At 38.9% G+C, this 25,269-nt stretch overlaps 1 protein-coding gene across 1 annotated transcript in view; it reads left to right on the forward strand.

The window, feature by feature from the left end:
* LOC124775089 (isocitrate dehydrogenase [NADP], mitochondrial-like) overlaps window positions 1–25,269 on the forward strand; it is a 119,805-nt gene that overhangs the window by 74,828 nt on the left and 19,708 nt on the right. The window contains exons 2-5 of the mRNA XM_047249899.1: window positions 4,245–4,360; window positions 4,751–4,895; window positions 12,707–12,906; window positions 23,398–23,636. Coding sequence (XP_047105855.1) covers window positions 4,245–4,360; window positions 4,751–4,895; window positions 12,707–12,906; window positions 23,398–23,636 — 700 coding nt within the window. The remainder of the gene's footprint in view (window positions 1–4,244; window positions 4,361–4,750; window positions 4,896–12,706; window positions 12,907–23,397; window positions 23,637–25,269) is intronic.

Consider the following 25,269-nt stretch of genomic DNA (forward strand, 5'->3'; position numbering starts at 1 on the left):
ACCATAGACTGCAAAGGAAATGAGAGTAATTTCTTTTGTCGAAGATGGCCTGAGGCTTCTCAGCTTTCATGAGAACGCCGTGGCCTCGGAATTCTTCGCGTGGGGCATGACAGCCTCGCCAACACACTGGCGCCGCTCGCCTTCGTAGTTGGCGAGGGTCGCCGACCGGCCCTGGCTGGACTGGTACAAGCGCAAGGTCCTTGCCCCAGCTTGCTATCTGCCCGAGGCGTGACCGTCCGCAACTTGTTGGTCGCGCATGCGCACACGGGTGGGCCACGTGGTGAGCCGTTGCCGAAAGAATTTCGCCGCCAGGATCATTGTGCATGGCGCGTGTAGGAGGAACAGTAGGATGGCTATTTTGCAGCGTCCGCTCTTGAAATTCTAAGTGAGCATTTCCATGATTCGAAAGAAAAAGTTAATGCCTCCCCTTCCTTTCTCCCTCCCTCCCTACCCCCCTCTCTCTCACTCTGTTTCTGTATATATGTATCCTGTACGAGGCAGGTTGTACCGACATCAATAACAATATAATATCACGAAAACAAAGTACATGGAAATGTATATTCGAAGTCCGGGGTTAATAAACAACCGATAAAGCGCCATTAACCGATGATGCTGTGTAACAGGCCGGGGATTCGATCCTCAATAAAGAAGTGGATTACGCGAATGACTACACCAAAAAGTCAACAAAACAAAAACCCACAAACTAATGTTGTAGGGGTAGATATTCTTGTTATTAATGCTTTAAAACTTACTGAAAACTTGCAAATAATCAGACCATAGTAGGAAGATAGGGGTTTTCACCATACATATCGCTTTTTTCTCAAGTGCATTGCTCTGCATGTGGTTGCTGATTTTGGCAAGTAAAGCCTGCCGGCCGCGGTGGTCTCGCGGTTCTAGGCGCGCAGTCCGAAACCGTGCGACTGCTACGGTCGCAGGTTCGAATCCTGCCTCGGGCATGGATGTGTGTGATGTCCTTAGGTTAGTTAGGTTTAAGTAGTTCTTGGTTTTAGGGGACTGATGACCACAGCAGTTGAGTCCCATAGTGCTCAGAGCCATTTGAACCAGCCAAGTAAAGCCTCGGAATGTTTGCTGGTTGGATACTTCCAGTCATTAATGCCACATGCATAAAGTATATTCCAGAAATGTGCCATAGTAGCATTTGCAGTGTTACGTAGGCTCGAGGGATTGGCGACATGTTCGTAAACCAATTGGCCTATATGAAATCGTAACAGGGTATAGCAAATATTAACAACGGAAATTGCAAACGACTGAGGTGAGCTAGCCTCACACAGGAATTCGCCACACATTTAGACCAATGAGGCTGTCTAGTATTGCGTTGCGTTTCACAAACTTGATTTATGTTGTTATAACAGTTTTAATCACTCAGCTGGCTGTCATCAATTTAAAATGATGTACTATGTTTTAAATCAAATATCACACACAGCCTGGTACTTTGTAGGCACATATTTGGTTTAGTAGGTTAGCATTGTAGCTCGTCAATAATTTCCTTAAATTAATAAAAATGTCGTAAATTTTGTCTTGGCGAACTTGTGGACCAAAAGGTAGGATACCATTAGTCAACTTTGACAGTATGGCGGACACCCCCGCTTCGAACGTATTCAGTATGGCGCCCACATCATCACTCGTTACACCTGCAAAAAAATATCAGTAATACGCTGAATATTTAACTACAACAATAAAATGAAACTAACGAGACAACCACAGAAAATAGAGGGTTTTAGGCGGGGATGAACGAAATATATGACAGTAACAGCCCCGATACCATTCAAAACAAATATTCAGCCAAAACTGCCGTACATGAAACCATCACCAATCAAGCCAATCAAAAAATTCAAAAAGGACGCCATTGGTATCCTACTTTTCGCTTGACCAAAATCGTTCAAACGAAGACATTAACTCTAGTAACACTGTGCTGCAATTTTTGCTTGGCATACATAGCTCAAACGACGTTCATGATACCGATAACCCACATGTGGCAGAACTAAGTATTAACATAACCTAATGAGACCAAAATAACAACACTGTGATACAACCACTACAAAATACTAAGTATAAACTTCAGCTACCAACACAAACCACAGAAATCATAAAGTGCTCCACACCCACCCCCCCCCCCCCCCCCTCCCAGCCCCCACCCCAGCCCTTACAAACACACACACACAAACACACACACACACATACACACACACACACACACACGACTAGTGGATTTTTCCGTAAGATCCATACTTTGGACCATGCGAAAAGCCAAACAATTAACTTCTAAACCATTAACAACAGCCGGCCGCGGTGGTCTCGCGGTTCTAGGCACGCAGTCCGGAACCGCGCGACTGCTACGGTCGCAGGTTTGAATCCTGCCTCGGGCGTGGATGTGTGTGATGTCCTTAGGTTAGTTAGGTTTAAGTAGTTCTAAGTTCTAGGGGACTGATGACCACAGCTGTTAAGTCCCATAGTGCTCAGAGCCATTTGAGCCATTAACAACATGAGGAATTCACAGTTTCCAAACCGAATACAAATTAGTTGCCAATAACTAACAACATTAACATAACTCGCAGACAAGGCAACAAGAATGAACTCCCAAAACACTGAGTGACACACAGCACAAAGTCCAATGCCACACTAACATCACTTCCAAACAATTGAGAAAGATAAACATCCTACAGTAGTGTACGCCACCGCTTACTGCAAAATGGCCATTTAAAATGTGCTATGCCTGAATGATGTCACACAACACTGTTACGTCACAAGTCAAAGCTGATGGGTGTATCCCAGCTTTCGGTTGACCCCAAAAAATGTATTTTACTGGATTGGTTCTTTCAGAATCATTGTGTATCATTTCACAGGCGCTGTGCTGTGCATTGCTTACGTATTATGACTTAAATGGATACTGAACATATTTGTTTCATTTTATTTTTTCTTTGATATTCAGCCATGCAGCCGATTTTGCCATGTTGCATCAAAAATCAAATCTTTTTTTATTTGAAGCTAATATTCCATCAGCTCACATCCAGTACACACGTATTTACTTTTTTTTTCATTCTGTTTTCATGTTCTGGGGATATAGTAACAGAAGATTTCAAAACACATGGCCATACTCAAAGTGAGTCTTGAAGTCCTAATTGTTCAAGTTGGTGATACAGTATAGTGTTATGTGAACTTGTCTTATGTTGCTTGTTACATTCTGAAACTGGCTTTCGCATATCTAATTGTATGTGATGCTTAATTCCTCCACAAATAATTCATTTACAAATACACAGTGTTAGAAAGTCTGATATTCTTTAGTGAAGTCACTTTTGGAAATAAGAAGGTAATATTTTATTCCCCACTTCTGTACGTTACTTTTCAGTGTAAGTGTGACTACTGGGAAACTGGATCAATGATTTAGATCCACTGATTTACTTACATAGGAAATACTTCGCAGATTTTCAGCAAAAAGGAAACATTTGTTGCATTATTGTTTTTATTTTGTTGCGGCATTCAGAGGACAACATGCAAATTTCAGTTATTTATATAATGAAATTTTCTCTTTCCTTTTTACTCCAGTATTGCTTCATCTTTTCCCAATGATTCTTTTTCCTCTCCATGATATACTTTGAACCATTTCTAATTTTTTTCTTTTATTATAAAATTCTTCCCATTATTTCTTCTTTTGTTACATTGTTTCAATGTAAGTCTTTCTTGATCTCTTGAATGCAGCTGACTGTAGACTCTTTGCCAAAGGCAGTTAGAAGATCTGTTTGGTTAATCTGTTGTCATCATTTATAAGCAAAAGACTAAATGTTGTCAATCTCCTTCATATTGCTGTTTGTTACGTATACTGTCTGTTTATTATTATTACTGCTGTTATTTGTTTTTGTTACTATTATTTTTCCATCTTCACATTGACCAACTAGGATCACGTAACGTCAACTTCTCTTCTTTCTTTGTTGTTTTTTATTTTTTCGTTGTGCCTACTCCTTAATATTTTTGTCTTTTCCTTTCTTCTGTCCATGTCATTTCTGAATTCTTATTTTTTTCTGGCTTGGAAATCTTCAAAATTTGTTATTTTATTTGTAATAAAATCTTTCTGTTATTTCAAATTCTTTGAAATTGTCTTTCCCATTCTTTATTATTGTGTTATTATTGTCATTATGTTTAGTGATGTTAGTGATCTGTTTTCAGTAAAATACTTTTGTGGAAAGCATGTTCTCTTCATAAGAAATTGTGTACATTGCTTGTTACAGATTCTTCTGGAAAACGAATTGAAGTGAAAAAGCCTGTGGTAGATCTAGATGGAGATGAAATGACACGTATAATATGGGCAAAAATTAAAGAAACGCTGATACTTCCATATCTCAAGGTGGGCACAAATAATACAAATCCATAATAGTACTTTAAGAATGTGATACCAGTTCTCAATGTAATTAAACATTTCATCTGAAGAATCTGTTGAAAAAAGGGATTATCAAATTGCCTGTAGTGATTTATTCATATAATAATTACATTATATAATAATATTCCATAGGTCCTGCTTAGAGAATTATTTCTGGTAAAGAAAATTATCACAGGTGCGTGTTTTATTTGAAATCAGTACAGTTGAAAGACTCCTTTATAAGAATATTGTAATTTAAAAATAGTAATATTTGTTACTTAAGTTGCTGTTTGCTGTTTCAGCCTTGATTTAGTGGTGACTCTTTTATCCTATCTATGGTGCATTTGTATTTATTTTCGAACAATGGATTTATTTCAGGTGGAGATATTGTACTATGATCTGGGATTGCCTCACAGAGATGCCACTAATGATCAAGTTACTATTGATGCATCGCATGCTATTCTGAAGCACAATGTCGGAATCAAATGTGCTACTATTACCCCTGATGAGGAACGTGTCAAAGGTAATTAATATAAGCCTAGTCTGTCTTCATCTCTACCAATAATAAAACTGTAGAACAGTCATATCTGTTTGTTTGTCTGTTTGAATACGCTGATCTCCAAAATTACTAGGTGTATTTTCATGAGGCTTTCACATGTAACTTGAGCATAGCTTGGAATAGGATATATGATTACTTCATCAAAATTGGTGCAAGAGTACATTATAATTAAACTTTTATGTGATACGAGGACACACATTTACTCTTTAAAAAAACTGTTTACTCTTTGACGTTCCAACTGTGTCGTATTTGTGAAAATGGTTTTATTGATTGATATTTTCTACGTAATATGATTCAACATTAAAAATACAATGCTTATAAAATCTTCAGCATCTTAATCCATATTTCCATACTGATAATATTAAACGAGAGAGTAATTCTAGCTGTTATGTTTTCACAACTAAACTGTTGAGCTGACTGCAATAAAATTTGGTACGGAGATTCTGAGGAAGAACATTATTACATTTGTTGCACAATGTCCACGTTGTGTGATGTATAGTTACTTCAGTAGCACAATGCATACAGAGTGATTAAAAAAAAAGTTATTTAATCACATGCTACAAATGAACGCCTCTTACATGATACGCTCAAAGTTTTGTCCTGTATCAAGACACATGTGGCATTGATGCTGCACTGAATGGCTCACCCTCTCAGAGATACCTGGTGTATATCAAAGACATCCTGCTGCTGCAACAATCGTGCCCACTTCGTCCTCCAGTGGTGTAACACATGTTTCATATACTGGGCCTTTCAGGTACCCCTACAGGAAAAAATAAAAAATAAAATAATAATAATAATAATAATAATAATAATTACTTGGTTCAGGACAGAACTAAAGAAGCCTCGGACAAGCGCAGTCATGGTCGGGGACGACGCTTGAACCCTATGCCCGCCCACAATGGTAACGACACTGCTAGCCAACTGGAAAATGATTTAAATCCAAATAGAGGTGTTTTGCAGGATATGCTTCCTGCAACCACCCTAGAAGGAAAACAAAGACAGAGGATGAGATGGTCAGATGAAGTTAATCGACACCTCATGTTCTGTTATTACCAAGCAACAAACCTAGGAACCAACACAACTGGATACAGATCACAAGTATACACAACATTTATTACCAGATACCCGGAATTAAAATTTTTAACAGAACAACGACTAGCTGATCAGATCCGTGTAATAATAAAAAATAACAGGATACCCCAGTCAGAATTAGAAAACATCAAACAACAAGTACAACAATTACCGGAACAAAATAATGTGCAATCAGAAGAAGAAGAAAATACAGTAATGGACTCAAACATCCCAGAGCAAACAAACAAAGACCAACATGCATCAATTAAACAATCAGAGGAAAACGAAATCTTAAGACAGCCACCAAAACAAGCACAAATAGAACACGAAGAGACACACATGTTAGATATAGAAGAGAAATTTCAGCTGACATATATAGAATACAAAGACACAAATACAGACATCAGACCATTCTTGCATAGACCGCCAAATAACCCACAAGTCGAAACAACAATAAAAACTATCAACACAATCATACACAACAAAATAAATGAAAATACAACTATGGAAGAGTTACAACTACTGGTTTATATAGGAGCACTCACTACACTAAATATACACACTAGGCAGAGATCAGAACAAACCAACACACAGAAGAAACCCACAAAACCAGCATGGCAACACAGGCTACAGATCAGAATAGAAAAACTGAGAAAAGACATTGGACAGCTAACACAATTTATAAGAAATGAAATATCAGACAAAAAACGAAAAAGGTTAGGTAAAATCTCACAACAAGAAGCAATAGAGCAATTGGATGAAAAGAAGCAGAAATTACAAGCATTGGCCAAACGACTTAGAAGATACAAAAAAAGTGAAAATAGAAGGAAACAAAACCAAACATTCAACACAAACCAAAAGAGATTTTACCAAACAATAGATAACACACACATTAAAATAGACAATCCACCAAACATAACAGACATGGAACACTTCTGGAGCAACATATGGTCAAACCCGGTACAACATAACAGGCATGCACGGTGGATACAAGCAGAAACAGACACATACAAGATGATACCACAAATGCCTGAAGTGATAATTTTGCAACATGAAGTCACCCGAGCAATTAATTCTACACACAATTGGAAAGCCCCTGGAAATGATAAAATAGCAAATTACTGGCTAAAGAAGTTCACCTCAACACATTCACATCTAACTAAATTATTTAACAGTTACATTGCAGACCCATACACATTCCCTGATACACTTGCACATGGAATAACCTATCTGAAACCTAAAGATCAAGCAGACACAGCGAACCCAGCTAAATATTGCCCCATAACATGCCTACCAACAAAATATTAACTTCAGTCATTAAACAGAAATTAATGACACATACAACACAGAACAAAATTATAAATGAAGAACAAAAAGGCTGTTGCAAAGGAGCACGAGGATGTAAAGAGCAACTGATAATAGATGCAGAGGTGACATATCAAGCTAAAACTAAACAAAGATCGCTACACTACGCATACATTGATTACCAAAAAGCCTTTGATAGTGTACCCCACTCATGGTTACTACAGATATTGGAAATGTACAAAGTAGATCCTAAATTGATACAGTTTCTAAACATAGTAATGAAAAACTGGAAAACCACACTTAATATCCAAACAAATTCAAATAATATCACATCACAGCCAATACAGATTAAGCGTGGAATATACCAAGGAGACTCATTAAGTCCTTTCTGGTTCTGTCTTGCTCTGAACCCACTATCCAACATGCTAAATAATACAAATTATAGATATAATATTACTGGAACATACCCACACAAAATCACACATTTGCTATACATGGATGATCTAAAACTACTGGCAGCAACCAATCAACAACTCAACCAATTACTAAAGATAACAGAAGTATTCAGCAATGATATAAATATGGCTTTTGGAACAGACAAATGTAAGAAAAATAGCATAGTCAAGGGAAAACACACTAAACAAGAAGATTACATATTGAATAACCACAGTGACTCCATAGAAGCGATGGAAAAAACAGATGCCTATAAATATCTAGGATACAGACAAAAAATAGGAAAAGATAATACAAATATTAAAGAAGAACTAAAAGAAAAATATAGACAAAGGCTAACAAAAATACTGAAAACAGAATTGACAGCAAGAAACAAGACAAAAGCTATAAATACTTATGCTATACCAATATTGACCTACTCATTTGGAGTAGAGAAATGGAGTAACACAGACCTAGAAGCACTCAATACACTTACACGTTCACAATGCCACAAATATAGAATACATCACATACATTCAGCAACAGAAAGATTCACATTAAGCAGAAAGGAAGAAGGAAGGGGATTCATCGACATAAAAAACCTACATTATGGACAGGTAGACAATTTAAGAAAATTCTTTCTAGAATGAGCAGAAACTAGCAAAATACACAAAGCAATCACTCATATAAATACATCGGCTACACCACTCATAACCACCTTTACAACCCTTTAGATCATGTAACATCAACAGATACGAAGAAAGTAAATTGGAAAAAGAAAACACTACATGGCAAGCACCCGTATCATCTAACACAGCCACACATCGATCAAGACGCATCCAACACATGGCTAAGAAAAGGCAATATATACAGTGAGACGGAAGGATTCATGATTGCAATACAGGATCAAACAATAAACACCAGATATTACAGCAAGCATATTATTAAAGATCCCAATACCACAACAGATAAATGCAGACTTTGCAAACAACAAATAGAAACAGTAGATCACATCACAAGTGGATGTACAATACTAGCAAATACAGAATACCCCAGAAGACATGACAATGTAGCAAAAATAATACATCAACAGCTTGCCTTACAACATAAACTTATAAAACAACACGTTCCCACATACAAGTATGCACCACAAAATGTACTGGAGAATGATGAATACAAATTATACTGGAACAGAACCATTACAACAGATAAAACAACACCACATAACAAACCTGACATCATACTCACCAATAAAAAGAAGAAATCAACACAACTAATCGAAATATCCATACCCAATACAACAAATATACAAAAGAAAACAGGAGAAAAAATTGAAAAATACATCCAACTGGCTGAGGAAGTCAAGGACATGTGGCATCAGAATAAAGTTGACATTATACCAATTATACTATCAACTACAGGAGTCATACCACACAATATCCACCAGTACATCAATACAATACAGCTACATCCAAACTTATATATACAATTACAGAAATCCGTAATTATTGATACATGTTCAATTACCCGAAAGTTCCTAAATGCAATATAACATACACCGTACAGTTAAAAGGAAGTGACGCTTGATCAAGGTCCGCGTCACGTCCCATTTTTAACCAGACTTAGCGTCTGAGAAAGTAAAGAAATAATAATAATAATAAAAACTGGTTGGGAACAGATTGGGTGAGTGTGGTAGCCATGTAACTGGCCCACTGGGACCAATCCAGCAGCCGGGAAAGTTTACCTGTGTATTTGACCTCACATGTCTGCTGAAATGCGTGGGAGCTCCGTCATGCTGAAATTGAATGTGAAGACAAATAAGCATGGGAACATCATTCAGCATGTCTGGCAGAAACTCTTGCAGGAATACTAGATATGTGTGATGATCAAGTGGGTCTGCAAGAATGCATGGCCCAATTAAACACTCTCCACTTATACCAGTTCGCATGTGACTGTAGCACCCTCTCAGGGCATTTTCCACTTTGGTTTCCTGCATGATTACTGATCCTTGTTGTATGCCCGTTGTGCCGTGTCAGTATGTAAAATTTTTTTTGAATCGCCATGTAGGTGAGCACCCCTGCCCACCCATCTCCTGACAGTGGTGCACATGATGCCGTGGCTGTGGAGCATTGGGGGTTGGGAGGTGAACACACACCACTAGACGTGCTTGCCAGAACAAGTAGTAACTTGATGACAGCTGACATTATCACATGTACAACAGCTGACTCGCTCACTATCACTCATCATAATAAAACTACTGATAAGTGAACACAGCCACGGGTAACAGCTAGTTACTAGTATAATGTCATAGTGATAAAATGCTTAAACTTCAATGAAGAATGTATGGTTGACTGGTGCTACATTTATATAGATTGGTTAAGTCTGGCACACACTGGCTGTTGCTAATAAGACATTAAAAAATTTAGAATTCTGATCAAATTGTGTGTCTAGTAAGTATCTTCTCAGTTGTGTGACTCAATTCGTGATTTACTGTCAGAAAGGTTGCAGTTGGTAGTAACTGACGGAAAGTCATCAAATAAAACAGTAATATCTGATGTTCCCCAGTGAATAGTTTGTTCCTTACCTATATAAATGATTTAGGAGATAATTTGAGAAGCTGCTGATGCTGTCATTTATTGTTTTGTAAAGTCATCAGATGATCACAACCAGTTGCAAAATGATTTAAACAAGATACCTGTGTGGTGTGAAAAGTGACAGTTGACTCTAAATAATGAAAAGTGGCAACTCTACCAGATGAATATCAAAAGAATTCAGCTAAATTTTGGTTACGCAATAAATGACACAAATTTAAAGCCTGTGAATTCAACTAAATACGTAGGGATTAAAATCATGCATAACTTAAATTGGAACAATCACATAGATAATGCTGTGGGGAAAGTCACTTACATAATGTTGTGGGGAAAGGAATTGAAAGACTGCGATTTATTTGCATAACACTTAGAAAATACAACAGCCTCTACTTAAGAGGCTGCCTATACTACACTTGCCCTTGTTCTTCTGGAGTATTGCTGTGTGGTGTGGTGTCCGAAGGACGTCAAAAAAATTCAAAGAATGACAGCTCATTTTGTTTAATTTTGAAATAGGGTATGATATGTGAGTTAAGGTGGCAGTCATTAAAACAAGACAATTTTTTTGTGGCAGGGTCTTCTTGTGAAATTTCTGTCACCAATTTTCTACTTTGAATGCGAATATATATATTTTTTGGCACACACCTGCATAGGGAGAAATGATTGTCATAATAAAATAATAGAAATCAGAGCTCACAAGCAGAGATTTAAGTGTTTGTTTTACTCCCACGCTGTTTGAGGGTGGAGTAGTAGAGAAATAGCTTAAAAGTGGTTCGATGAATCCTCTGCCAGACACTTAATTGTGAATTGCAGAGGAATTGTGTGGATGTGGTTGAAAGATGTTGCTGTAAACAGTTTAGATAGCAATTCTATAAAGATTGTACTTGCATACCTATTTTACATCAGTAAGTGTTTTAGAACTACAGAATACCACGATATAAATAGCTCTACACTGATGTACACTTCTCATTGCAGGAGACACTTTAATTCTTCAACAATCGAATTATGCTACTGAGCTCACGGATTGAATAAAAACTAATGTTCCACTAAAATTATTCTTTGATTGTGACTCCATCTTGTGGTAAAGCCCTTAAATAGTTTGACAACAAATATTTCAGTGATGTGGCCAGCTACCCCTGTCAGGAACTTGAAAAACTTCTTGTTAGTGATCAGCTGTATGAATTATTCTTTATTCTTTACTGGTTTGGGTCCCGGAGACCGTTGTTGCAGGAAGAAAAAGCAGTGCATCAGGTGGATAAGCAATTTTTTTCCCTTTAAATGAATTTAAAGTCCTCAAAGTTATGAGATGTTAAATTAACTATATGTAATACACTGTGATCCTAAACAGCATAAAAAAGGCCTCACACTAACTCACAACAAAGTATGAAAGAAATAGGGTGAGTACTGATCCCATTTAACTGAGATCAGTCCTCAAGCTGTTTATTTCGTACTCATTTGTGAGTTATTGTGAGGCCACTTATATGCTGTTTAGATTCGTGGTGTATTATTCATGGTTAAATACACATATTGTAATTTTGTTGACTTTAAATTCATCTAAAGAAGAGATGAGTTACTTGTCTATCTGACTCACTGCTTTTTCTTGCTGTGACCATAATGGGTGAAGAATAAAGAATTACTCATACAGTTCTTAAAGTTTGGTAACTGTTGCCATTTGCCTTCATGAAGTATTACACTGTAGGAGAATTATTCTGAAACTAGTTCCAGCTGTGGATTTTTAATGTTCTAATTAACGGACATTTACTGTCCCAAAAAAGCTGTTTAGTTGTTTTCCACTTAGTGTTATAATATCAGTTATTATTACTCAGATTAAAGACCATCACAAAACTACTACTGTGTATTTGTTTATGGACAGCCAGTTGTGAAACGACCACGTTAAAGTCATGGATGCCATTACATCAGGCTCAAAGAAAGTTCCTTGCAGTTAAGTACATGATTATTATCTGCTGCAGTGTCTGTCTCACATGCTTCCATTATCTTATAATTTTTTCTGTTAGTAACTAAGTGCATAACTTGAGTGTCCATCGCACTACTCAGTGTACTGCCTCACTGAAGTCTGATCATAAACCCATGTGGGTGTCAGGGGTCCTCAAATAATGGATGAAATCCAAACGTACAACTTAAATTGAGAATAAGAAAACCTACTACAGCAGCTAGACCCCACTTTTGAAATATTGCAGTTGACTCTCTCAGTTTCTCCAGTTGGGATAAGGAAGTAATTATTTATTGTAAAGGTTTCATCACTTAATGACAGTGACTTCTAGTGCACTGTTAGTAATCAGATTGCAAGCTGAATGCTCACTCTTCCTTTTCCATATTAACATGTGATGAACCTCAGAATAATAATAATTTTTGTTTCAGAATTCAATTTGAAGAAAATGTGGCTCAGTCCAAATGGAACAATCCGTAACATTCTGGGTGGAACAGTTTTCCGTGAACCAATAATTTGCAAGACAATTCCACGGATAGTTCCAGGTTGGAAAAATGCCATTGTGATTGGCAGACATGCTCATGGTGACCAGTACAAAGCAAAAGACTTCGTTGTGTCCAAACCAGGAACAGTAAGTTACTTTCTGTAATCTTGGTATTACAGACATACCTTCACAGCAAGTGTCAATGATTATTTTGGAAACTGCTTCCTGTAACATATCTGTAAGAGCTTTTTTATGACATTTCATAAACAAGTTCCAAATAATCAAACTGTCAGTATTCTTCTAAAACCTGTCACATTTAATGTGAATCAAAGGGGAAAGCTGATGAATAAATGTTATAAAACTGCTGAACTGTTTGGGAACAAATTAATTTAGCAAATTATGCAGCCTAATGACAACAACACAAGTTTTTCAATAAGTCACTGTAATCTACCCCACATGGCCAATGCATGAATAACATAAAAGCAATGTTCAAACTCAATGAATTAAACCACAGGGCCAAATTCAAACTGGTTTAACTGAAAATTGAATATAAATAAAGTAATATTCTGATTTATGTAATGACATGTTGGTACATTAGACAGAACATTTTGTTTTTTTGTTTTCTTAGAAGAAGTACTAAATTTGCCACTGAATGAGGCGGTGCAGTGGTTAGCATACTGGACTTGCATTCAGGAACATGTCGGTTCAAATCTCCATCTGATCATCACGATTTTGGTTTTCCATGAATTATCACTTATGGTTAGGCCTAGACTTCAAATAATGCAGGAAATCAGTTTCAGATGTACAAGATAAGAGCTGGACATGGGAATTAGTAGCAGTGGCAGAAGACCATATTGACATATGCCATGCATCTCAATGGAGCTGTATTGAACACACACACACACACACACACACACACACACACACACACACACAGATCCATCCGCACATACACAGACACAAGCAGACTTTTGCCTTTACAAATGTCTGCTTGTGTCTGTGTATGTGCGGATGGATATGTATGTGTGTGTGTGCGCGAGTGTATACCTGTCCTTTTTTCCCCCTAAGGTAAGTCTTTCCGCTCCCGGGATTGGAATATATATAATAGAGGGAAACATTCCACGTGGAAAAAATATATCTAAAAACAAAGATGATGAGACTTACCAAACACAAGCGCTGGCAGGTCGATAGACACACAAACATACACACAAAATTCAAGCTTTAGCAACAAAAGGTTGCTTCATCAGGAAAGAGGGAAAGACGAAAGGATGTGGGTTTTAAGGGAGAGGGTAAGGATTCATTCCAATCCCGGGAGCGGAAAGACTTACCTTAGGGGGAAAAAAGGACAGGTATACACTCGCGCACACACACACCTATCCATCCACACATATCAGTGGGTTACGTATTATAGAGTATATATAGGCAGGATAAAATTGTATTACGGTAAAAAGGGGAAGGTGAATACAAAGTGAGACTACTGGTAAAAACAGAAAGAGAAAATAAAGAGAAAATAAGACGACAGGAAAGATTTCGAAATGCAACAGCGACAATAACAAACGTAATTGTTGGGTTCAAATTAATGATATGGTTATAATAGAGGGAAACATTCCACGTAGGAAAAATATATCTAAAAACAAAGATGATGGAATGGTCAGTCTTCAGATCACGGATCCGGCGGACAAGGGTTCCACGACAGTGGTACTTGATCGTCGGGAGTGTGTGGCTGAGGGACTGCGTCAGCTTTCAGACAACACCACATACAAAGTTTGCCGAGGTAATCCCATTCCTGATGTCCAGGCGGAGCTTCAAGGAATCCTCAGAACCTTAGGCCCCCTACAAAACCTTTCACCTGACTCCATCAACCTCCTGACCCCACCGACACCCCGCACCCCTACCTTCTACCTTCTTCCTAAAATTCACAAACCGAATCATCCTGGCCGCCCCATTGTAGCTGGTTACCAAGCCCCCACAGAACGTATCTCTGCCTATGTAGATTAACACCTTCAACCCATTACATGCAGTCTCCCATCCTTCATCAAAGACACCAACCACTTTCTCGAACGCCTAGAATCCTTACCCAGTCTGTTACCCCCAGAAACCATCCTTGTAACCATTGATGCCACTTCCTTATACACAAATATTCCGCACGTCCAGGGCCTCGCTGCGATGGAGCACTTCCTTTCACGCCGATCACCTGCCACCCTACCTAAAACCTCTTTCCTCATCACCTTAGCCAGCTTCATGCTGACTCACAACTTCTTCACTTTTGAAGGCCAGACATACCAACAATTAAAGGGAACAGCCATGGGTACCAGGATGGCCCCCACGTACGCCAACCTATTCATGGGTCGCTTAGAGGAAGCCTTCTTGGTTACCCAGGCCTGCAAACCCAAAGTTTGGTACAGATTTATTGATGACATCTTCATGATCTGGACTCACAGTGAAGAAGAACTCCAGAATTTCCTCTCCAACCTCAACTCCTTTGGTTCCATCAGATTCACCTGGTCCTACTCTAAATCCCATGCCACTTTCCTTGACGTTGACCTCCATCTGTCGAATGGCCAGCTTCACACGTCCATCCACATCAAACCCACCAACAAGCAACAGTACCTCCATTATGACAGCTGCCACCCATTCCACATCAAACGGTCCCTTCCCTACAACCTAGGTCTTCGTGGCAAACGAATCTGCTCCAGTCCGGAATCCCTGAACCATTACACCAACAACCTGAAAACAGCTTTCGCATCCTGCAACTACCCTGCCGACCTGGTACAGAAGCAAATAACCAGAGCCACTTCCTCATCCCCTCAAACCCAGAACCTCCCACAGAAGAACCCCAAAAGTGCCCCACTTGTGACAGGATACTTTCCGGGACTGGATCAGACTCTGAATGTGGCTTTCCAGCAGGGGTATGACTTCCTCAAATCCTGCCCTGAAATGAGATCCATCCTTCATGAAATCCTCCCCACTCCACCTAAGAGTGTCTTTCCACCATCCACCTAACCTTCGAAACCTCTTAGTTCATCCCTATGAAATCCCCAAACCACCTTCCAAACCCTCTGGCTCCTACCCTTGTAACCGCCCCCGGTGTAAAACCTGTCCCATGCACCCTCCCACCACCACCTACTCCAGTCCTGTAACCCGGAAAGTGTACACGATCAAAGGCAGAGCCACGTGTGAAAGCACCCACATGATTTACCAACTGACCTGCCTACACTGTGAAGCTTTCTATGTGGGAATGACCAGCAACAAACTGTCCATTCGCATGAATGGACATAGGCAGACAGTGTTTGTTGGTAGTGAGGATCACCCTGTTGCTAAACATGCCTTGGTGCACGGCCAGCACATCTTGGCACAGTGTTACACTGTCCGGGTTATCTGGATACTTCCCACTAACACCAACCTGTCAGAACTCCGGAGATGGGAACTTGCCCTTCAGTATATCCTCTCTTCTCGTTATCCGCCAGGTCTCAACCTCCGCTAATTTCAAGTTGCCGCCACTCATACCTCACCTGTCTTTCAACAACATCTTTGCCTCTTTACTTCCGCCTCGACTGACATCTCTGCCCAAACTCCTTGCCTTTACAAATGTCTGCTTGTGTCTGTGTATGTGCGGATGGATATGTGTGTGTGTGAGTGTATACCTGTCCTTTTTTCCCCCTAAGGTAAGTCTTTCTGCTCCCGGGATTGGAATGACTCCTTACCCTCTCCCTTAAAACCCACATCCTTTCGTCTTTCCCTCTCCTTCCCTCTTTCCTGATGAAGCAACCGTTTGTTGCGGAAGCTTGAATTTTGTGTTTATGTTTGTGTTTGTTTGTGTGTCTATCGACCTGCCAGCGCTTTCGTTTGGTAAGTCACATCATCTTTGGCACCCCGAAATAACTACTGTGACATACATCATTTGAACCTGTTCACTATATTAGTCTCTTGGTCTCTCTATACAATCCAACAATCCAACCCCCCTCCCACACACACGCTTCCCACCTGTACTAAATTGATGATTCCTCTGAATGTATTCCATCAACTGATCCCTTCTTCCACTTTCAGTCAACTTGTTCCCTAAATTTCGTGTCTCCAAAATTTGTTTCTGTACCTCCTCATTAGGTACATGATTTATCCATCTGATCTTGAGCATTCTTCTGTAGCATACATTTCAAAAGCCTCTACTCTCTTCTCTTCCGAATTGCTTGTAGTCCATGTTTCATTTCCATACAAGGCTACACTCTAGATAAATATATTCAGAAAAGACTTCCTAATAAATCTATGTTTGATGTTAACAAACTTCTCTTCTTCAGAAATGCTTTCCTTGCAATTGCCAGGCTATATTTTATATCTTCTCTAGTTTGGCTGTCATCATTTATTTTGCTGCCCAAATAGCATAACTCATTTACTGATATCAGTGTCTCACTTCCTGATCTGTATAGTTTCCTCAGCATTGCTTAATTTAATTAGACTACATTCCATTACCCTTGTTTTGCTTTTGTTCATGTTCATCTTACATCTCCCTTTCAAGACACTGTCCATTACGTTCAGTTGCTCTTCCAAGTCCTTTGGTGTCTCTCATAGAATTACAATGTTGTCAGTAAACTTCAGTTTTATTTTTTCTCCCTGAACTTTAACTCCTTCTCCAAATTTTTCTTTGGTTTCCCACACTATCGCTTATTGTACTGATTGAATAACATTGGGGATAGACTTAGAACACTGTCCCACTCCCTTCTGAACCACTCATTGCATTTCATGCCCTTCAAACCTTAAAGCTGCTGTGTGGTTTTCGTATGAGTTCTTTATGACCTTTTGCTCCTTCTGTGTGTGTGTGTGTGTGTGTGTGTGTGGGGGGGGGGGGGGGGGTCTATTGTTGATGAAGGCCTTAATGGCTGAAAGCTTTAATTGTGAGAGTCTTTTTGTTGTGCCTATCTGCGACTCAGTATCTCCGCTATATGGTAAGTAGCAACTTTCCTTTTCATAGTATTGTTACAGTCCAACCATGGATTTTCCATTGATTGACTTTTGCTCCTTGTATTTTATCTCGGCTACTATCAGAATTTCAAAGAGTGTTTGCAGGCCACATTGTCAAAATCTTCTGAGTCCACAAATGCTATAAGCGTAGGTTTGTCTTTGTTAAACCCATCTTCTAATAGAAGTTGTAGGGTCAATATTGCCTCCCATGTTTCTGGCTCTCCCAAGAAAATCATAGTTCTGAGGGAACATCCTATACTCCAGGGGCCTTGGTTTGGTTTATGTCTTTCATTACTCTGTCAAATTCTTCTCTCATTATCACATCTCCCATATCATTGTCATCATCATCATCATCATCATCATCTTCTTCTTCTTCTTCTTCTTCTTCTTCTTCTTCTTCTCTTGTTTAGCCACTTTGCATGTACCTTTGACCTTCTGTCTTTCAGCTCTCCCTGCCTTGCTTACTAGTGGTTTTCCATGTGAGCTCTTGATATTTATACAGCTGTTTCTCTTTCCTTCAAAGGCCTTTTCAGTTGTCCAACACATAGTCCCTATTTTTCCTCCAGTTTCACCTGCTTCGGTAGACTTGCAGTTGTCCTCTAGCAATTGCTGCTTAGCCATTTCGCTCTTTCTGTCAATCTCGTTTTTTTTTTTTTTTTTTTTTTTTTTTTGTCTGTATTCCCTTCTGTCTGCTTCATTTGTTGCATTTTTGTGTTTCCTCTTTTCATAAATGAAATTCAATATCTCCTGTAATATCAAAGGATTTGTGGTGATCCTTGTATTTTTATCGATGTGATCTCTGCTGCCTTCACTATTTTACCTCTCACAGCCACGCATTCCTTCTGTTATATTCCTTTCCCCCATATCAGTCATTTGCTTTGTAAGGCTCAACATGAAAATGTGTACAACCTCAAACAGCAGAAACTCCAGGTAGTAATATCAACAATGTAGGAAAAGACAGATTGCTACTTACCATAAAGAAGACACATCAATATAATTGCGTAGGTTTCCGTGGCCAGAGTCAGTCGACATAAAAGTTTTCTGGGTATGGTACTGCATCATAATGTATAAAACTACTGCTGGTGGAGAAAAACCAACGTTCTGGCCACGGTTGCAGCAGCCTTTTTCTGGTTCTAAGAAGAAGAAGAAGAAGAAGAAGAAGAAGAAGAAGGCCGTTGCAACCATAGGCTGAACATTGGTTTTTCTCCAGCAGCAGTAGTTTTATACATAATGACGCGGTATCATATCAAGAAAACTATTATGTCTAAAGACACATGAAGGTGCATAAAGGCACAATTAAATGACACTCACAAGTAGTTTTTGGCCACAGCTTTCGTCAGCAGGAGACAGACAACACACACACACACACACACACACACACACACACACACGCGCGCGCGACTGTCAACTCCAACATTCCGGCCCGAGATGCTGGAGTTGACAGTCGTGTGTGCGTAAGGTGTGCTTGTGCCCTTTTGGTGTGGGTGTGGGTGTGGGTGTGGGTGTGGGTGTGGGTGTGGGTGTGGGTGTGCATGCGCACATGCCTTTTACTGACGAAGGCTGTGGCTGAAAGCTACATGTGAATGTCTTTCAATTGTGCCTGTCTGCAAGTTGATGTGTCTTCATTATGGTAAGTAGCAATTTGTCTTTTCCTATATTGTTGATATCTCAACCAACTCAGGTTTTTTCAACTTATCCACGTCTTGTCTTTTTAATTTCCTATCTCTTTGCAGTTTCTTCTATTTTAATCTACAGCTTATAAGCAATAAATTTTGGCCTTTGTCCACATCTGCCCCTGGACACATCTCCCAGTTGAAAATGTGGTTCTGAAATGTCTGTCTTGCCATTTTGTAATCAGTCTGAAACCTTCCAGTGCGTCCAAGTCTCTTCCACATATAAAGCTATCTTTTATTATTCTTAAGCAAGGTGTTGGTGATGATTAAAGTATACTCCATGCAAAATTCTGTCAGTTGGGTTCCTGTTTCAATCCTTTCCCCAGTCCATATTCTCCTAGTATTTTTCCTTCTGTTCATTTTTCTACTGTCGAATTCATCACCCATGACAATTAAATTTTCCTCTCTCTTAACTATCTGAATAATTTATTTTCTCTTATTATACATACTTCAAAACTGTTCACCATCTGTGGAGCTAGATGGCATGTAAACTTGCACTGCTGTGGTGAATGTTGGCTTTATGTCTATCTTGGTTATGATAATGTGTTCACTATGATGTTTACTTTACCTGCATTCCTATTTTCTTATTCATTATTAGACCTACCCCTGCATTAACCCTATTTCATTGTGTATTTATTGCCCAGTACTCAATTAACCTGCCATTGAACTTCACTAATTCCAGTTATATCTAATGTCAGTATATTCTTTCCCTTTTTAGATTTTCTAACCTACCTATCCAATAAGGGATTTATTATTCCACTCTCTGATCTCATATTCCAGTTCTTTTTTTCCTGATGATGACATTCTCCAGAGTGGTTCCCACCCAGGACTATTTTATCTTCAGAACATTTTACCTAAGAGGTTGCCATCATCACTTCACTGCACAGTAGAGTTGTGTACCCTCGGGAATTGTAACAACTGTAGTTTCCCCTTGGTTTCAATTTTTCACAGTATGAGCTCAACAAAGCCATGTTGGCTGATGTTAAAAGACCAGACCAATCAATCATCCAGACTATTTCCTCTGCAGTTTCTGAAAGGGCTGCAATTCCTCTTTGGGAACCATGTGTTCGTCTGGCCTCCCCATGTATACTGCTCTGTTACAGTTGCACCTATGGAATAGCTATCTATACTGTTGAAGCATGCAAGCCACCCTACTTCAGCAAGGTCCATCATTCATGGGGGGACCAAAAGCACCAGAAAGATCTAAAAATGTGCCTGTGACACATTCATCTTTTCAAGACCATCAGGTATCAGTTTTATGAATTCCTCTATGATTTGATTGTGTACTTTTTTCACTGTAGAAACCAAACAGTGATTCACTAGTTGTATTTATTCAAGCAATTTATTAATCTGTCTTTCACAATAGGTTCTATTATTGTTGAGATTGATGACATCAGGGAAATGGGGTAGTAGTTTTCTATGTCTTCTGTATTTCCTTTTTTTTAAACTGAGATACAGGTCTTGTCTGTTTCAAGTACTCTGGAAATTCCCCTGATGTGAATGACTTGTTCATTATGTTTCTTAAGGAAGCATGCATACTATGTATGTATTGTTTCAGCACACACAGTGGTATTCCATCGAAGCCCACTGAATTTTTGTTTTAGAATGTGTACAGCTTTACTGATTTCATGCTTTATGGCTGGTAGTAACACCATTGTATGTAGTGCATACTTATTGACAGGTGTTATCTTTGGTTTTGGGAAGTTTTGATGTAATTTCTCTGCAGTACTTCAAAAAATGCTTCTTCAGATTGCTTGCTAGGTAGTGTGCTTCATTCATTACTTTATACACCTCCCTTATCAGTATCACCTTCCTGTTATCCCAGATGGCTTTGCTTTTATTCTCTGCATGATGTCATTAAATGATTTTGTTTGCAGCAATCAGGACCTTCCTATAAATCTTCTTTCACCTGTGTTGGAAGTTTAAGATCTTGGCTTATTATGACTCTTTTCATGGAACTGAGGTAATTAAGAGTTGGGAGGACTTTAATACCTGGTGTTATTCATTTGTTTTTTTGGGACACACACATACTGATGTGGGTACTTTATGAAATTGCTCTTTTCAAAGGTCAGTTTAAATAATGTTGAGAATTTAGCATTTACATTGGTTTCTGTACGTACTTCATCCCGAATGTGGTTTGCCAGTTCTCTTGAAAAATCTTGTATTTCGATTTCTGGTAAATGTCTTCTGTGGATCTTCATTTAGTTTTTTTTCTTTACTGTTATTATGTGGCAGAAACAATCTGCTGAGAGTCCAAAATCTTTTACAGCTTCGTAACACTTTTCCCTGTTCATATTTGTGTCCAGATGGTCAATTACTGATGCAGTCATTATAGTAAACCTTGTTGCGCTGTAATAGGGACATGCTAAAACTCTGAAGGATATTTGAGTGTGCTATTAGTTTTATTTATGATGTTTGTGTTTATGTTTATGTCTACAAACAAAATTATGTTGACTTTTATAGTTGAGGCTTTATCTAGAACTTCTGTTAATTCTTTGAATGAAATGTGTCTAAAGTACCATTAGGTTATTGACACACAAACACACGCACATGCGTGCACACACACACACACACACACACACACACACACACACACACACCAGGAACTTTGTTCCTTGCGTGATACATATTCATGATCCTCGCCCTTTTGAAGTACTCCTACACTAAGGGTCTTGTCTTTTCATACAACAATAATTGTACATATTGGATTTGTGTGTATCTACACCAGTGCTCAGTAACACAAATTACTGTGCGGTTCAAATATTGAAGCTCAACTTAAAATTGCTGCATTGATTGCATCTTTTGATGAAAGATTGTTAAGTCTGTGAAATATGTGTGCCATTTGATGTGTTAGGATCTACCTTATGGGTGATTATTGAAGAATTTGTATAACTGCTGGAAACACCCTTTACACAGAGGAACCTGTTACCTGGATTTAATCTAAAAAGACCTGCCGCGCGGGATTAGCTGAGTGGTCTAGGGCGCTGCAGTCATGGACTGTGCCGCTGGTCCCGGCGGAGGTTCGAGTCCTTCCTCAGGCGTGTGTGGGCGTGTGTGTGTGTGTGTGTGTGTGTGTGTGTGTGTGTGTGTGTGTGTGTGTGTGTGTGGGCGTGTGTGTGTGTGTGTGTGTGTGTGTGTGTGTGTGTGTGTGTGTGTGTGTGTCTGTCTTTGTCCTTAGGATAATTTAGGTTAAGTAGTGTGTAAGCTTAGGGACTGATGACCTTAGTAGTTAAGTCCCATAAGATTTCACACACATAAAAAGACCTACTTCTCCTACCCATGACAACAAGTATATGGGTTTACTGTATAGTATGGCACACTAACTTTGCCAACATGTTACTTTGGTGCTGAGAGGAGCCCTCAAACATGTTACTGATGTGATACACATCATTTAGAAATTCACCATGGTTTCTACAGACTTTTCAGTGACTCATGACACATAAGAGTTCTGTCTTTAAACTTGAACTTACAGATTGCTATTTTGTGTCTGTAATCTGCATTTGTTTTTAAATTGTGTTGTAACTTTGTGTTTGTATTATTTCATCTCTTTGGATTTATTTTAAAACTTGCTGTAATTGTTGTGTAATTCATCATCACCATCATCATTATCATCATCATCTTGGGCAGTTTCCAGCCTCTGGCTGGGTCTGTAATTAATAACCTAATTGTGATAAAGAATAATCCAGTTCCACAAAAGACAATAATGTATGTAAAATACAAGAACTATTCATATCATCATAGAGAAAAATATTGACCAGTGAATAAAGCGCACTTAACAGTTGAGTTCCATAATGTATTACGGAAAAAAACACCTTAATTGGTTTTCTCTAAAATGGCCAAGGCAGATTGGTCTACACCATATTGCAGAAACACAACTCCAGTGTTTATTTCTTGTAATTTGGAGGTCGAATGCTTCTGCAATAGGACATGTTTCTGAACTGGTTTTATGATGTAAACGTTACTGACATGATGAATGTAATGACAACACTTTCCTTTCTTTCTTTTTTAGGTTGAAATGGTGTACAGGAGTAATGATGGGGAAACCACGACCATAGAACTTTTTGATTACAAGGGTCCAGGCATTGCCATGGGAATGTACAATACAGACGAATCTATCAAAGCCTTTGCACATTCAAGCTTTCAAGTGGCATTACAGAAGAAATGGCCTCTATATCTCTCTACTAAGAATACAATCTTAAAAAGATATGATGGTCGCTTCAAGGATATCTTTCAGGAGATTTATGATAAGTAAGTTGAGACTAGCAGGTATATATTGTTCTCCTTCCAGAACACTAGGCTATACTAGGTCTAAATCAAAAAATGGTCCCCTTAAACCTGTTCAGATATTTTGAAGATGGTGAATGGGTGTGGTTATTTTGCTAACAGACCATAAACAATAATTTTGATCAGCTGAACATACTGGGTTGTTATTGTAGACGTCAGGGTGCCACTTGAATGGCAGACAGTGAGCCTTTTGCTGTCACTGCACTATCACTTTTAGTAGTTAAACTTAGTGTCAGGAGACTTGTAATTACAACCTACTTTGAGATTTGATAACCCCTTCATTATTAGAGAAACTTTTGGATTCCATGCATATAGGGTGTATCAAAATTCTTGTAAAACACTTCTAGGCTTGTAGAGGGGAGTGAATACGTAATATTTCGTGAATAGGAACCCATGCCAGGAAACATACCATTTCCATGCTACAGCCATTTGAAAGGCATGTTTGCTAGGTAGGTATGCAACAGGGTAGTCGTGGTTGGGGGGGGGGGGGGGTTAAATCAGATCGGCTGATGTCATTTGACGTCATTCCTATCTCTCTGACCTGGTTTGAGTGTCATTCCTCCTCCTGAATGGCTTGCTGCGTTTATCAAGATTGTTATCTACAACGGCCGATTCCATCACTCACCCTTTTCACCACAATTACGCAATGGGTTCGAGAAGAGTACCTTCACTGTCAAGCAGGTGTGAATGTGGTCCTTCACTGTCAAGCAGGTGTGGCTGTGGTGCTCCAAGGAGATGTCGCACACCCAAGTTGGAAGAGGCCATACGCATCACATCAAAGAGAACCCATCGGCGAGTACATGAGCAATTTCTTTGGCTATTAATGAATGGAATTGTAAAACAAAACTGGGTCATGCCTGATCAATTACTTGTAAAAGTTGTCGTGTTATCAACATATTTTCAAATGGTTATAGCATAGAAATGATATGTTTCTGGAAATATGTTGGAGTTAAAAATATGATCTAATCATTCCCCTCTACAAGTCCTAGAAATTCATGATGAGAATTTCTGAGCACCCTGTAGAAGAAGAGATTCCGCTATATTCACTGGTAACAGGAAAAGGGTATTGTTTGTGAATTGCTACTACTAGAAAAGCTTCCCACTAACATTTAAGCTTAATAAATCATGTATGCATTGCAATTCTGCTAATCTATTGACACTTTAGGAGCTGTGAAGCATGTTAAAAAAGCAATGGAAATTTTTTAATTTTGCATATTATAGTTGTTGTTCTGGTCTTCAGTCGTGAGACTGGTTTGATGCAGCTCTCCATGCTACCCTATCCTGTGCAAGCTTCATCATCTCCCAGTACCTACTGCAACCTACATGCTTCTGAATCTGTTTAGTGTATTCATCTCTTGGTCTCCCTCTACGATTTTTACCCTCCACGCTGCCCTCCAATGCTAAATTTGTGATCTCTTGATGCCTCAGAACATGTCCTACTAACCGGTCCCTTCTTTTTGTCAAGTTGTGCCACAAACTCCTCTTCTCCCCAATTCTATTCAGTACCTCCTCATTAGTTATGTGATCTACCCATCTAATCTTCAGCATTCTTTTCTGTAGCACCACATTTTGAAAGCTTCTATTCTCTTCTTGTCCA

This window comes from Schistocerca piceifrons, chromosome 2 (genome assembly GCF_021461385.2).
Source record: "Schistocerca piceifrons isolate TAMUIC-IGC-003096 chromosome 2, iqSchPice1.1, whole genome shotgun sequence".
NCBI lineage: Eukaryota > Metazoa > Arthropoda > Insecta > Orthoptera > Acrididae > Schistocerca > Schistocerca piceifrons.